The sequence below is a fragment of the Neofelis nebulosa genome, chromosome 1 (genome assembly GCF_028018385.1).
Source record: "Neofelis nebulosa isolate mNeoNeb1 chromosome 1, mNeoNeb1.pri, whole genome shotgun sequence".
In the NCBI taxonomy this organism is placed as follows: domain Eukaryota; kingdom Metazoa; phylum Chordata; class Mammalia; order Carnivora; family Felidae; genus Neofelis; species Neofelis nebulosa.
Genome location: NC_080782.1, coordinates 155,718,021 through 155,735,386, shown reverse-complemented (window position 1 = coordinate 155,735,386; position 17,366 = coordinate 155,718,021). Strand labels below are relative to the sequence as shown.

The 17,366-nt window shown below is 35.5% G+C and overlaps 1 protein-coding gene across 1 annotated transcript; it reads right to left on the bottom strand.

Moving 5' to 3' along the window:
* Positions 1-5,205: 5,205 nt before the first annotated feature.
* LOC131486551 (olfactory receptor 6M1-like) lies at positions 5,206-6,165 on the bottom strand. The gene has a single exon (XM_058686493.1). It carries the CDS (start codon positions 6,163-6,165, stop codon positions 5,206-5,208), a length of 960 nt encoding a protein of 319 aa, XP_058542476.1.
* Between the last annotated feature and the right edge of the window lie 11,201 nt (positions 6,166-17,366).

Below are 17,366 nucleotides of genomic sequence, written 5' to 3'. Positions count from 1 at the left end.
AGAGAGACAGAGAGAGACAGAGAGCAAGCAGGGAAGGGGCAGAGAGAGAGGGAGACATAGAATCAGAAGCAGGCTCCAGGCTCTGAGCTGTCAGCACAGAGCCTGATGCAGGATTCGAACTTACAGACTGCGAGATCATGACCTGAGCTGTAGTCGGCCGCCCAACCAACTGAGCCACCCAGGCGCCCCAATGTCACCTACTATTATTGTGTTATAATCAGTGGGTTTCTTTATATTTGTTATAAACTGATTTATATATTTTGCTGTTCCCAAAATGGAGGGGAATAAATAGTTACAATTATTGGATCTTATTGATGGATAGACCCCTTAATTATGATATATCATTCTTCATCTCTTGTTACAGTTTTTTTTAATGTCATTTGTCTGACATAAGTATGGCTACACTGACTTTCTTTTATCTATGGAGAGGCCAGATCACCTGTACCAAATGCACTCCAAGCAGTGGAACCCTTCTCCCCATGCAACTCAGGGGATCCTCAGACTTCCCTGCCTGTTCCCAAGGCTCTGTACTGCTTCCCTGCTGGAGCACCACCAGGGGCTGACCTCTGACACTTCACAGGTTCTTAGTTCCATTGATTATAAAATAACTGCCAGTATTGAAACCTTCTCCTTCCCCGCCCCCCCATCAATGGTTTTGTGGAACAGTTTCCTTGTGTGAATACCTGTGCACATTTTCACTCTTTCTCTTTAGCTGCTTTCAGGGAGAGTGCTTTCTTGCACAAACCCACTGCACTACTCTCCACCCCCAACCCCTATCTTCCTCCTCTTCATGAAAATAACTCCCTCCCCTTGGTGGCACCAGGGCTTTTCTCTCCCCCAGTTTAATTCTCCAAATTATGTACCTGCCAGGTTCTGTGCAGGAAATTATGCAGATTGTTCTGTTAATCCTCAGATCAAAATCCTAGTATTTCAAAATGGTTTGATGTTTACCTAGCTGTGTTTGAGGGATGAGACAAGTTCTGGGTCCCCTTGCTACTCCACTATCTTTACACCTCTTTCCTCCTTAGTGTTTGATCATTTTATTAATTTGGAAATGTATATTGACAATATAGAGTTATTTTATTCATCTATTTGCTGATCCAACTAATGTTTATGTACAACTAATAGTTCTCAGGCACTTAATTTTTTTTTCATTTTTATTTTTGAAGGAGAAGGAGACAGAGCATGAGTGGGGGAGGGACAGAGAGAGAGGGAGACACAGAATCCAAGCAGGCTCCAGGCTCTGAGCCATCAGCACAGAGCCCAATGCAGGGCTCAAACTCATGAAATGTGAGATCATGACCTGGGCCGAAGTCGGACTCTTAACTGACTGAGCCACTCAGGTGCCCCCTCAGGCACTTTTATAGATATTGAAAATACAATAATAAATAATAAAAGATGAAAATCCTTTCTCTGGTGTGATTTGTCTCATATGCAACTAAGTAAAACATACTTATTCAGCAATAGAGATACACAAATAAATGGGAAAGTCATTATATGTGCTTAAGAAATATCATTTCCTCTAGGAAAGATAATTCATCACTTGATTTCAATACTGTGATACATATTAAAATAATAGATTACAACATTTGATGCTGAATTCAAATGATGTGAATTATTTACAGAAGATGAAGTGAGCCTTATTTTAAGGTAATTGAGGATAATGGGGGAGATTACTGCCAGGGAGTCTGTACCTCTTCTGGTCAGCAAGCCAGCCCATTACTGTAAAGCTGTTTTTACTTCAGAATTCATGCTCAAACCCATACAAGTCTGAATTATATCTCCAGGTTATATCCATGGTAATAAAAATAATATTATTAATGGTTATTTTTGAAAGAACCAATCTACAGCTTCCTCCAGTAGCCAGTAGCGCCTCAAGCACAATGTATGGTTCCAGAAATGTCCTGGGAGTCTAAACAGAAATGATAGTGTTCTGAGAAGAGACACACACATTGAAAAGATTACTACTATTAATTTACTGACAGTCAAGATGTGTAGTCAAAGATATATGGGGAAAGGGGATGTGATGAATTCAATAGTTGGAAATCAGAATTCATAGGTTAAAAATGATCTTGAAATGAATGGCTAATTAAATGCAGATGACTCCAGAGCTTTACATCTTCATTTGTATCCCAACTACTGAGGCATATAGAAAACATTGATACACCCTTATTAGATCAGACAAAGATGGGATATCTTCATAAAGTATATACTTTAATAAAATTATTCCATCCAACAATGTTCTTTTAAAATCACATATTTCTTACAAGAAACACTTTAGCTAGGGGCACCTATTTGGTTCAGTCATTTAAGTAGCCAACTTTGGCTCAGTCATAATCTAATGCTTCGTGGGTTCAAGTCCCACATTGAGTTCTGTGCTGACTGCTGGAGCCTGGAGCCTACTTTAGATTCCATGTCTGTCTCTCCCCACCTCTCTCTCTCTCTCTCTCTCTCTCTCTCAAAAAAGAAAAAAAAAGGTAAAAAATATTTAAAATGAGAGACAGGCTAGCTATTTTGAAATAAATAAGTCATGTAACAGGAATGGATCTTCATTTATATTCAAATGAGTACTTTTACCTATTTCTTCATATTTAATTAAGATATTTTGACTGCTTATTCAAATGTTATCTCCCTGTTATCATGAAAGTTTCAAGTCCCTATTACACTTTAGGAAAGATCTCATTGTGTAAAAGAATGAAACTGGACTACTTCCTTACACTGTACACAAAAATAAATTCAAAATGGATGAAATACCTAAATGTGGGACAGGAAACATTTTCAATGCTAGAGAACACAAGTAGTAATCTCTTTGACATAGCCTTAGCCACTTCTTACTAGATATGTCTTCTGAGGCAAGGGAAACAAAAGCAAAAATGAACTGTTGGGACTTCATCAAGATAAAAATTACTTCTGCACAGCAATGGAAACAATCAACAAAACTAAAAGGCAACTAATGGAATGGGAGAAGATATTTGCAAATGACATATCAGATAAAGGGATAGTATCCAAAATATATAAAGAATTTATAAAACTCAACACCCCCAAAACAAATAACCCAGTTAAGAAATGAGCAGAAGACATGAACAGACATTTTTTTCCCCAAAGCAGACATATAGATGGCTACCAGGTACATGAAAACATCATCATCAGAGAAATACAAATCAAAACTACAATGAGATACCACCTCACACTTGTCAGAATGGCTAAATTAACAAAACTGAAAATAACAAATGTTGGGGAGGATGCAGAAAAAGGAGAACCCAGTGTTTGAGGGAATGCAAACTGATGCAGCCACTCTGGAGAACAGTATGGAGTTTCCTCTAAAAATAGAACTACCCTATGATCCCATAATTCCACTACTAGGTATTTACCCAAAGAATACAAAAATACTAATTCAAGGAGATACATGTACTCCATGTTTCTAGCAGTATTAACTATGAAAACAGCCCAAGTGTCCATTGACTGATGAACGGATAAAAAAAGATATTATATATATTATATATAAATATATATATATATTAATATATTATATATATATATATATAATATATAATGGGATATTGCTCAGCCATTAAAAAGAATGACTTAATGAAAGCCATTAAAAATCTTTCCATTTCCAACATTGATTGAGCTAGTGAATATTATGCTAAATGAAATAAATCATTAAGAGAAACACAAGTATTATATTATTTCACTCATATGTGGGATTTAAGAAAAAAATTAAATGAATATAGGAAGAAAAACTGAGACAGACAAACCATGCAACAGACTCTTAACTATAGAGAAGAAACTGAGAGTGGAGGGCAGGTGGGTAGGAAGATGGGTTAAATAAATGGGTGATGCTTATTAAGGAGGGCACTTGTGATGAACAGTGGATGTTGTATATAACTGATGAATAATTAAATTCTACTCCTGAAACTAATATCACACTGTATATTAACTAACAGGAACATGAATAAAAAGTTGAAAACACAAAATGAAGTAGGAGTTGAATAATTGTGGTCATGTTAAAAAAATAAAGATCTCTTGTGTAAAAAAAAAATGTGGTCTTGACTTGAATAGATTCATTTCCAATGATCCTGAAAAGTAAAATAAATAAACCCCTCTGATAGTTTCCTGCTTGCTATCCCTCTTCTGCCTATTCACCAGGGGCTTTTAAATTCTTGTGAGTTCTATTGCCCCAGCATCAGTGGCATAGAAATAGGAGCATGATGGCTGCAGATTATAACTTAAATAGAGGCCTGAGAAGATCTGTCTGTAACTTAAATTAAAACTTAATTATCTGGGCCATCTGGCTCCATTAGTTAAGCATCTGATTTCATCTCAGGTCATGATCTTATAGTTCCTGGGTTCAAGTCCCTTATTGGGCTTTGTGCTTTAGTGATAGGCTCCTTCTCTCTATGCCTTTCCTCCAACCCTCCATCTCAAACATAGATAAACATTTAAAATAAGCTTAATTATCCAATGACATATATAATTTAAAAGTAATAGGTCAAAACTCAAGTCAAAATAAATTCACCACCTTAGTAAGGGAATTTATTTGTATTAAATTCAAATATACACTGATATCTATAAAGAAAAAAATCATAAATTGGTAACATAAGGTGAGAATTTTTTAATGTTTATTTTTTCGTTTATTTGGAGAGAGAGAGAGAGAGAGAGAGAGAGAACTAGTGGGGAAGGTGCAAAGAGAGAAAATCCCAAGCAGGCTCCACATTGTCAGCAAAGATCCCCACTCAGGGCTTAATCCCATCAACCATGAGATCATGAGCTGAGCCCAAAGCAAGAGTCAGATTTGTAACTGAGTCACCCAGGCACCTGACAGAAGGTGAGAATCTATCACAATCAGAGCCATCCAGATTTCAAATCTGGCGGTTATACAGGAATTTGGTTTTGGAATAATTGAAATAACAGGAAAATGGGGAGAAAAAAGACGGCTTTAAGAATGTATATATGTGTATGTGTGTATGTATGTATGTATGCAGAAATGTTTATATGTACTTTTGGTTCTATTAATTATCTACAAAGATTTTGAGAATCTACTTGATTCTGGACCTATTGGTTCAGAATATATGTAGAATAGATATGTAGAAAGATATGCTCACATATGTTTCTCCCTTAAGTAAAATTTTAAATATTCACATAATTACATCAAATAAATGATTTTGTTGTCAAGTATGTGAATCATTAAATTCTATAAAAATATCATTGTTGAGGTTTCAAATTTATTAGCATACCTATATACTTACTGGAGGCATCTTTCAGGGATTCTTTGACTTTTTTATTTCGAAGGCTGTAGATGAAAGGGTTCAACATCGGCGTTACAATGGTGTTCAGCACTGTGGCAAATTTGTTAACATCCATCACATCACCCTTTTTTGGGCGGACATAAATAAAGATGGAGCTTCCATAATAAAGTGTCACAACAGTGATGTGTGAAACACAAGTGGAGAAAGCTTTCTGCCGTCCCTGGTCAAAAGGAATTCTAAGGATAGCAATAATAATGTACATGTAAGACACTCCTGTGAAGAGCAAGGAGCCCAAGAGCAACACAGCAGAGGAGATAAAGTCAGCCAGCTCAGCCAGAGCGATATCTGCACAGACCAGCTTTAGCACAGGGCCACTGTCACAAAAGAAGTGATTGATAATATTTGGTCCACAAAAGGGCAGAGGAGCAGTTAAGATTGATGGTGCTAAAATGGACAAAAATGCACCTAAATAGGATCCCAGAATCAACAATATGCATGTCTGTTTGTTCATGATGATGGCATACCTCAATGGGTTGCAGATGGCAATGTATCGATCAAATGACATGACGACCAGGATGAAGAATTCCGTGGATCCCAAGAGGAAGTAAAAGAAAGATTGCGTGAGACATCCCATGAAGGATATTGCCTTGGTGAGGGAAAATGTGTTTGCTAGCATCTTAGGCACCACTGTGGAGGTGATGGCAACTTCAAGGAAGGAAAGATTGGCTACAAAGAAATACATGGGTGAATGCAGACGATAGTCACCACACACCAAAAGGATGATCATAGTGTTGCCAATCAGAGACGTCATGTACATGAGCAAGAATGCAGAAAAAAGAAGAATTTCTACTTCCTTCTCATTCTGAAACCCCAGAAGAATAAACTCAGTGACTGTGGTCTTGTTTCTATAATCCATAACGTTCCCAGTTTAACCTGGAATAACAGAAAGTTCTTGAATAATTAATATTTGCATCTTATCCCTGAATGTGCCCTGTCAGTATTCATTAACTCTTTGCTGTTATTGTTGTTGCCAAGGAAGGATTAATGCACACAGATAATTTTATTTTCAATGTATAAATATCTACTGAGACAAATTCTACAAGATTTAAGTGCTTAGTTGTTACTTTCACTTATTACAGCAGAATCAATTCCACATTAAGATTGTAACAATTATGCTTTGGGAAAATGTTGGAAACTCCTTTAAGTGTAGGGAAGCTAACAGTGGATTCAAGTAATGTGAAACAGACTCTTAGATATCTCCCTTTAAGATAGATCTCTTATTGTGTCCTTAATCCATTAAGGATATAATTGTGTTTTTTGAGGTGGTAACAGAGTTGCAGTAAAATTTAATTCTATATATTTTTTTCATGTAAAAGAACACATTTTTGAGCTGTGTGGTCTTTTATAGGTGGAATGAAATAATTTAAAAATAACTGAACACAATTACATAATAGAAATATTTAAAAAAATGTTCATGACTCCTGCTCACTGGCTCCAACCTCTGCATGATCAAATCAGTTTCTAACAATATGAAATCAACTTTAGGTAATCTTTGTAAGATAGCAGTCTCCAGAGTAAGAGAGATTATCACAGGTCTTACAAGGGTAAGGGAAAGGCTGAAATATGACTCAATTTATCACAATTTACTATTTATCTTGGCATTCAGGAAGAGAAACCATATGCTTAACAAGCAGTTTGGAAATATTAAACATCTGAATTTTGACTAGCTGAGAAAAGTGGATTCTACAAAAGAGAGCTTACTTCATGCTAGAATTTCTGGACCATAAATATACATACAAACAGGACACAGTGCAGAGAAGGGACTTTTTACTTACTCACTAAAGCTGATTATTTGGGAATATGTATATTGCACCCTATATCTAGGTGATTGAAAACAAAAAGCACAGGATAAATGCAAAGAGATATTTCATATCCCATATTATAATGTACACAAAAGTTTGATATTTGGTGATGTTTGAGAGATAATTTTAAAACGAGTGACATTTAATTATTAATTTTTGTATGTAGATTGGTGGGTGAGGCTTGGCAAGTTGAGTTAAAATTTGTCAGTTATATAGAGATTCACTGGTAGAAGTGAGACAATATTCTGGGCCTTCTGACTTAAGTTTGTTGATCCTTAAGAAAGATCAAAATATTCCTTCTTTCATTCATTTCATTATCATACATTTAATGGACGAGGGACACTAATGAATTTCTGACATATGAAATTAGAACTGAAAATGTTAAAGGCAATTATTTTGGAACAACGTTGGTGTTTTCTCTGTGATTCCTTAAAATAATCTTTCAGAATTTTAATAAATAAATTATCAAGACATAAAATGTTTAATATGGTGACATTGTGTGAAGAGTTTTAATCAGGCTTTTGGCCTATTATCATGGCAAATAAAAAAAATGTTATACCTTTGGAGAAGGGAAAGATGATTTTGGATTAAAGGGTATTACTGGGCGATACTCTTTCTGTACTTAAATAAAAGGGTGGTTTCAGTTTCTCAAGTTCCACATATGAGTGAAAATATATAATATCTGACTGACTTATTTCACTTAACATAATACCCTCCAGTTCCATCCACGTTGCTGCAAGAGGCAGGATTTGGAAAGAAAGGGGAAAAAAATAGTTACAAATGGAGAGGGAGGGAGGCAAACCATAAGAGACTCTTCAATACATATAACAAACTGAGGGTTGATGGGGGGAGGGGTGGGAGGGAGGAGAAATGGGTGATGGGCATTGAGGAGGGCACTTTTTGGAATGGGCACTAGGTGTTGTATGTAAGCGATGAATCATGAGAATCTACCCCCAAAACCAAGAGGACACTCTATACACTGTATGTTAGCCAATATGACAATATATAATTTTTGTATATAATTTTTGACTACCTAAAAAGCCAATTGATAATAGCCTACTCTTGACAGGAAGCCTTGCTGATAACATAAATAGTCAATTAACATGTTGTGTATGGTGTACATATTGTACACTGTATTCTTAAAATAAAGCAAGCTAGAGAAGAGAAAATACCATTAAAATATCATAAGACAAAATTGTTTACAGTAGTTCAAGGGTCAACTGTGTTGTAAGATCTCTACTTACCTGCTGAAGTATGCTTCAGAGTTTGTATTAATGTTTATGCTCATCTTTTCAAAACTGAACAAAGTGTCCCCCTTCATACAGATGCATGGTTTGGATGAGATCCATAGTTGGAATCATTTCTATGGATTAGTAGTTGTTTTTGTTGCTTTTTTCCTGACAGTCTCAGAAGTTTGGGAAACAAAAGAGGGAAGAATACACTCATGACTAAAGAATAGTTTATTATAGCTTTGCCTGGGAATTATGGGTCTTCTCCCCTTGCCTTTTAGGAAAGACAATCAAGACTATGAAATTTCTAAGATCATATCCCTAAGTCATTGCAATTTGGAAAGAGGATTTAAATCTGAGTTCATCATTACTTCTTCCCTGGAGGCAGGGAGTCCAGGATAAGTGGTCTACAGGGGAAAAAATTATTAAAACAACTATCATTAAACAAGAAGTAAAAGTTTCCCAAGTTTAACAAGTGAAAAAAACAACTCCCATAAATTATGTACCCCACACCAGAAAAGGAAATAGCAACTTCTATAGATGTGTTTCAGACTATAATCAATTATTAAAAGTGTCCAGTGTAATTTGGGGAGCCTGGTTGGTTCAGTCGGTTAAGAATCTGACTTTTGATTTAGGCCGAGGTTATGATCTCATGGTTTGTGAGACTGTCGTGTCAGGTTCCTAGCACAGATCTTGCTTGAGGTTCTTTGTCCCTCTCTTTGGTCTGCCTCTCCCCCTCTGCCCCTCCCTCACCTGCATGCCCAGGTGCACACTCTCTCTCTCTTTCTCTTAAAATAAATGAATAAACATTAAAAAATAAAAGTGTACAAAGTAATTTATTGTTATTGAGTTAGGAAACAAATTGTCTTTTTTTGATGTGTATTTATTTTTGAGAGAGAGAGAGAAAGTGGGAGATGGGCAAAGAGAGAGGGAGACACAGAATCCAAAGCAGGCTCCAGGCTCTGAGCTGTCAGCACAGAGCCTGACAACAGGTAAAATTCATGAACAGTGAGATCATGACCTGAGATGAAGTCATACGCTTAACAGACTGAACCACCCAGGCACCCCCAAGATGTCATTTTTAATGTCATTACCATAATTGCATGAACATTTATATTTTTTAATACTTATGTGCTAAGCACTCTGTTAACATTTTTCTGTAAATTTTCTCTCTTGCTTTTAAAAAAATAATGTGAGAAAGGTGATATTATTACTCTCATTTGTGGTATTTATTTTATATGATTAATAAAGACAAATCATATAAAGTGATAAAATGGGGGTGCCTGGGTGGCTCAGTTGGTTAAGCAGCCCACTTGGCTCAGGTCATGATCTCGCGGTCCATGAGTTCTAGCCCCACATCGGGCTCTGTGCTGACAGCTCAGAGCCTGGAGCCTGTTTCAGATTCTGTGTCTCCCTCTCTCTTTGGCCCTCCCCCATTCATGCTCTGTCTCTGTCTCAAAAATAAATAAACGTTAAAAAAATAAAAATTAAATAAAAAAAATAAAGTGATAAAATGCTTTAAATTTTGGATTTCTACATTAAAATTATTATTTTAAGGTAAGTTACTGAAACTTATTGAGTACTTATGCATATTCTGAGTTAGTGAGACTTAATATAGGATGCCTACAATCAGAAGTTTATAATTTAGAAAGACAGAAACGTGTAGAAAACCATTTTTGCAAATATGTTAATTTGTTTTTTTTGCATATTTGGTAAAGAAAATATACTTTTATATTTTTTAAGAAATGTTTGAATAATTTTTCTCTAACATATTCTATTATGACAAGTTATCTTTCATACAGATAAAAGAAATATCTGGTTATATATAGAAAGAGAAGCTATACATATAAATTGCTTAATTAATAGACCTATGGTTTCTATTCATACAACATATGCTAACTCAGATAAAAACCCAGGGTAACCTGTTCTTGTTTTGGGTGTTCAATAATCTATTCTCAAATAATTGGCTTAATTTTAGTCTCTAGGATGAATTATATACTTTTGGTAGCCTTTCATAGTATTTTTCTTTCCCTTCTAGGTCATTGTTTTCTGCTTCATTTCCCTCACCACTTGTGTTGGATGTTGTTTAGTTCTTTATATATCTTTATATATTTTAAGTTATAGTTAACACATATACTTTCTCTTTGCTTGGAATTTCCTCACCACATTCTACCACATTTACCAGTTTAAAGCCTTACATGATCTGAATAAATCATTTATTCTATAGACATAACCAGATTCTTAGTTACAGTAGTCTATGTGTGAATCCATTATTCTTTTATTGTATTGGTAAAGTCATAAATTTTTGCACTACTTTGTAATATCAGTTTCCCCAAATAATCTAAATAGTAATGACACCTGAAACTATGTTTGTGCTATTAATGTTGCATCTAAAATATTAAGCCTATTTTCTGCAAAGTCACCTCAGTAAAGATAATATAAATGGATTAATGAATATATGGGTGAATGATGTGAGAAAAATAGTATATTGGGGAAAGAAACCTAACACTATTGCAGTTTTGGGTGTTTAAGGAAAAGCCAAGTGTGTACCTAATATATTTAAGAGAATAAATACATTTGGAATTTATGTCACCTAGAAGGGCCAGAGTTCAAGGTCTTTAAATTTATGGACAAAAACTAGATTACTGAGTGGAGAAGGTGGCAGAGGAGATGAGAGACTTCAGAGGAAAAAAAATGGTGTTTGATATAAAAAATATAAAGAAAATCTTTTCAAAGTATCAATGTCATAAATGTGTAAAATATTGGGAAGTTTGAGAAATATGCAAGTATGATGTCATCACTTACCATTTCTACAGTAGACCTAAAGAAGTATTGATTAAAAAAAGAATTCCCCTATAAGATACTGAAAAGTGTTTAAATGCATAAAATCCTTACGATTACACTTTAGTAATTAGGATGTGAATGAAAACTATAAACTAACAGAATTTAGTAACTAGAAAACAGAGAGAGAAAAATGGAGAAAGGATTTTTATCTGTGTTTCATTTTCATTGTGTTGAAGATACCTAGTTATGCATTCATATTCAGTATGATTGTGAGTAGTAGCAAACAGTTTGAAATTATAAGAACAACTTTTCACACCAAAAAACAAATAATCTAGTTAAAATAGGCAGAAGACATGGATAGACATTTTCCATAGAAGATATACAGCTGGCTAACAGACATATGAAAAGATGTTCAACATCACTCACCATCAGGGAAATGCAAATCAAAACTATGATGAGATACCACCTCACATCTGTCATAATGGCTAAATTTAACAGCAGAGAAACAACAGATGTTGGCGAGGATGCAGAGTAAGGGGAACCCTCTTAACACTGTTGGCGGGAATACAAACTGGTGCAGCCACTCTGGAAAACAGTATGAAGTTTTCTCAAAAAGTTAAAAAAATAACTATCCTATGCCCCAGCAATTTCAGTGCAGGTATTCACCCAAAAGATACAAAAATACAGATTCAAAGGGTACATATGCCTCAAGGATTATAGCAACGTCATTGACTATAGTCAAATTATGGAAAGAGCCAAAATGTCCATACTAATGAACAGAGATATAAAATCTCACCATTTGCAATGACTTTGGCAGAGCTAAACTGTATTATGCTGAGTGAAATAAGTCAGAGAAAGATAAATACCATATGATTTCACCCTCATATGTGGACTTTAAGAAAGAAAACAGATGAGATGTGGGTGGGGAGAGAGAGAGGCAAACCATAGAAGAAACTGGGTGTTGTATGGAAACCAATTTGACAATAAATTAAAAAAGAAAAACACAACTCTTAACTATAGAAAACAAACTGAGGGTTGTTGGAGGGAAGTTGGTGGGTGATGGGCTAGATGGGAGATGGGTATTAAGGAGGGCATTTGTGATGAGCACTGGATGTTGTATGTAAGCGATCAATCACTAACTTCTACCCTTGACTCCAATGTTACACTATACATCAACCAACTATAATTTAAAAAAACCAAACAAACGGAAAAAAAAACAGCATTTCATCAATTAAATCATTCATTCTGGCAATTATATCAGAAAGATGGCAGAATAAGAGATTATGGTCTCCATTCCATCATAAATATCAACACTCAGGTAGCCATCCACAAATAAAAGTGGTTCTAAGAAAGCTCAGGAGTCCACTCAAAAAACTTCAGCAATACATTAGAATGAATACAAAAACAAACAAACAAACAAACAAAAAACCTTGAGAAAAACTGCAGAGAAATTGTAGGAGGAAGTTTTATTTTGCCAGCATCTTCCTATACTCCAAGCCAGTACTGCTCAGTGCCAAGAGGAAACTTCTTGAAAGCAGGAGGGAAAAAATGATCATATTCTCCAGCCTTTCATGGAACTCCGGGAATTACTCATGTCAGTTTCAATCATGGAGAGACTAGAAAAGCTGAGACATCTAGAAGTGAATAGAAACAAGGAAAAAGAGCAGGGGTTACCAGTATCAGTCATGCAGTGGGAGCAACTGGTTGCCAGTGGTCTGCTCTATATATGACCCTAGCAGCCTTCCCCACCAAGGACCTCAGTAGCCCTTGTAGATACTGCAGATTCTCATGCCAAGCTTTCATTACTGATGCACTTGTCATAGATCCCAGGCAGCATACCCCAAAAGCTTCTGCTGATGAGGATACCAATGACCAACACAGCCACCACAGACACTCTACACATGTTGAGGCTGTGATTTTTTCCCCATGGATTTTTGTGTTTGCAGACATCAGTTGCTTAAGTTTCTTTCCATGCCCTCCTCTTCTTCTCCTGCATTTGAATTCACAATTACAATAAAAAGGATCATAAGAGATTAGTATGAACAATTATGCACAAATTTGCATACAAAAATTTATAGAATCCTAGAAATATGCAGCCAACAACACTTAATCTTGAAGAAATAGAAAAGTTGAACACATAAATAATGAGTAAGGATATAAAAGCAGTAGGCAAAAATTTTCCAACAAAGGAAAGCTTTCACTCAGAGGGAGGGAGAGAGAGAGAGAGAGAGAGAGAGAGAGAGAGAGAGAGAGAGAGAATTCCAAGCAGGTTCCATACTGTCAGCACAGGGCCTGCAGAGACACTGAAACTCATGAACCATGAGATCATGATCTGAGCCAAGATCAAGAGTCTGAGGCTTAACCCACTGAGCCATACAAGCATCCCCCAAATAAGTTTCTAACTAACCACAAAAGCTTGTTTTCTTTTGGAGACATATATTCTTCTGTCCAGCATTTGCTTGCAGGGAGTGTATTTGGATGGATACATGTGCTGGGCTCTAGGATTTGTTGCTAGAAAAGAAAAAAAGACACATAGCTTGTGTGAGAACTTTACCACTCACTTGACTTTTTCTTTTGTGTGCTTTATAATTGACATGGAGGAAGACAGGATATCAGAATCCACCAATACTTTGACCCTTAGACTCTTCTCAGAGGTGCTCCTGAGAAGTCTAAGTCACATCCTTCTCCCTGGATGACCCCTTGGGCAGGATCTGTCAGGGACAAGGTTTTGGTGAGGCATACAAGAGGCATTTGGTTCCTCCCTGTCATTTACACCCTTGCCTCAGTTTATCCACAGTCAATGAAGAGGCCCAGATGGTTTCCACATTCCTCCTATCTAAGATGTGTTATGATCCCACACTGGTGGTGGAAGGTAACATGAAGAACCAAGAGCCACTACTCCCTCTTTGGGAGAAGAATTCATTCATTCATTTCTTCACTTATTCCATGACACTCATTAAGTTCCTAAGGCTCCTCAAAGGAGTCAATTGTTAAACTGTCCCTCAAGACAAGCTGGGGCTTTCCAGGCTCAGGAGGAGAGAATGGGGTCTTCAGGCTTCAAATCTGAGATGGACTGAGGCAGGGAGACACCAGGATGTTGTGCACTCATGGCGCAGAGGAGCAGCAGGGACCTCAGCATTTGTTGCTAGCCATGGTAGGGAGTTCAGGAGCAGGTCTTAATCCTATCTGCGGTCACCAAAGGAGGGGTAACAGGATGCTCAGACCCCCTTCAGAAAGGGAAGTCCAGGCTGAGTGTGGACTAAAGCAGTCATGGGCACAATAGGCAGACCAACCAGGTGCAAGGAATAGAGAATATTTCCAAAAATATTTCACAATGTCAGAATTATGTGTTCTTTATGCATTCATCAGTTGATGGGCACTTGGAACTTAAAATATCTTAACATATTTTGAAGAGTTACATATAAGACATAAAATTCTAAAGTTTCAAGATGAAAAAATGGGGTATATCTCATTTGACATTTGTCTTGGCAATATATTTTTTCAAGATGGCAACAAAACACAAGCAACAAGTGTGTCTCCTTCAAACTAAACATTTCTGGTTTGATGAGGTACTATAAATAGTCAAATTCAAAAAGAAAGTGAGTTGATAGATGTATATTCTAAATGCAAAATTGTGATCTTTAGAGATACCACCTCAAAACATATTCTTGAATGACAATGTGCATACAGTAAGGTTTACTAGAAAACACATTTCAAAGTATAGGGACCAATTTGTATGAATATTTTCATTATATATATATATATATATATATATATATATACATATATGTATATATATATATGTGTGTGTGTGTGTGTGTATTAAATATATATTTTTCATACACACACACACATATATATATACATATATATATACATATATATATATATATATATATATATATATATATAAGAGAGAGAGAGAGAGAGAGAGAGAGAAAACACAAAGTATATAGTTATAAATGTTTGCCCCAAATCATACAAAAATAACTTTAAGAAATGTATATTTTATTTTAAATTTGAACAATTTTAGATAATTGTACAAAGTACAATTTCAACCTCTTAGTTCCAACCTAAATTACTTCCTTTACCATTTTGGCACGGCATAGAATATGCCGGCTTAGAAAATCAACTCCCTAATGTTTTGTTTAAGAATATTTTAAATTCATCCTCTTTTTTTACAGTATAGTTTGAAGATAAAGCATTCTCAGTGGATGGTTCATTTGTTTTCACAGCTATATGAACATATGAATGCACAGACTTTCAGTTTACAAAGTTTCAGTTGAGATATGTCCTGACATTCTTATTAGGAATCCCTTGCATGTGACAACTTTGTTATCTATTATTATTTCCAAAATTCTGTCTTTGGTACACAATAGTTCGACTAAAATGTAAGTTTGTGTAGATGTATTTGAGTTCATCAGCTTGGAAATTGTTGAGCTTGGATTTGTAGATTCATAGTTTCCATTAAATTGGACAGCTTTTAGCCACTTTTTTCACATAATATTTCTTATTCTTGCTCTCTGCCTTTTGCTTCTGAGACTGACATAATGTATAGGTCAGCTTGTTGGTGTCACATAGATCTCTCTATTCATTTTCATTTAATCTTAGAAAGTCTGTTGCTGATAATTGATAATTTCAATTGTCCTATCTTCTAGGTTGATTATCTCTTCTACTTGTGCAAATCTTCTTCTGAATCACTCTGGTGAACTTTTAAACTTGATATATTGTACTCTCCAACTCAGAATTTGTGTTTATTATTTTTAATAATTTCTATATCATTATTGACAATCACTTTATTCACATGTCATTTTCCTGAATTTGTCCACTTTTTTATTATCTCTTCGACCATCTTTAAAACAGTTGGTTTAAAGTCTTTGTCTAACACAACAGCTGTTTTAAGGTCTTTGTCTAATTAGTCCACTAACTGTACTTCCCAAGAGATGATTTTTATAAACTTATTTACTTCTTTAGCATGGGCCATACTTTCTTATTTCTTTGTAAGTCTTATGTATGTTTTATTTGTTTCTGAAATCTATACATTAGAATCTCATAATATTAATATATTGAAAATCAAAATCTCATTTGTTTTGTTGTTTTTGTTTGTTGTTTGATTTCTTTGTAGGAGCTCTTTGTTAGGAATAAACTTGAGATATGAACTTCAGGTCCTCTTGGTTTTTTTTTATGAGTAAGCACTTTTCCCTCAGTATGCAAAATGACTTTTTAAATTACACCACATATACAGTTGATTTTGGTGTCCTAATCCTTAAATAGCTGTCTCCTGAAAAAATTAAAGAAAAAAAAATGAGAAAAAAACTAAGATTGTCTTTAATGTCCTGGAAACAACTTCAGGCAATAGTGATTGAGGAAATTGTGGCCTATCTCTAAGCTTGCACTTCTGCCATAAGAAAAATCTGTCCATAATCAGAACACAGATGCTCATTTCCTTGCCTGATCAAAAACAGAAGACTTACAAAAAAAAACTGCTAAAATTGATTCATGAGTTCAACAAAGTTACAGGATATAAGATCAATTCACAGAAATTCATTGCATTCCTATACACCAACAATGAAGCAACAGAAAGAGAAATCAAGGAATCAATCCCATTTACAGTTGCACCAAAAACCATAAAATACCTAGGAACAAATTTAACCAAAGAGGTGAAAAATCTATATACTGAAAACTATAGAAAGCTTATGGAAGAAATTGAAGAAGACACACACACACACACACACACACACACACACACACACGAAAGATTCCATGCTCCTGGATAGGAAGAACAAATATTGTTAAAATGTTGATACTACCCAAAGCAATCTACATATTCAATGCAGTCCCTATCAAAGTAACACCAGCATTCTTCACAGAGCTAGAGCTAATAATCCTAAAATTTGTATGGAACCAGAAAAGACCCTGAATAGCCAAAGCAATCTTGAAGAGGAAGACCAAAGCAGGAGATATCACAATCCCAGACTTCAAGCTGCACTACAAAGCTGTAATCATCAAGACAGTATGGTACTGGCACAAGAACAGACACTCAGATCAACTCAACAGAATAGAGAACCCCAAAATGGACACACAAACTTATGGCCAACTAATCTTTGACAAAGTAGGAAAGACTATCCAATGGAATAAAGACAGTCTCTTCAGCAAGTGGTGCTGGGAAAACTGGATAGCAAAATGCAGGAGAATGAACCTGGACCACTTTCTTACACCATACACAAAAATAAACTCAAAAT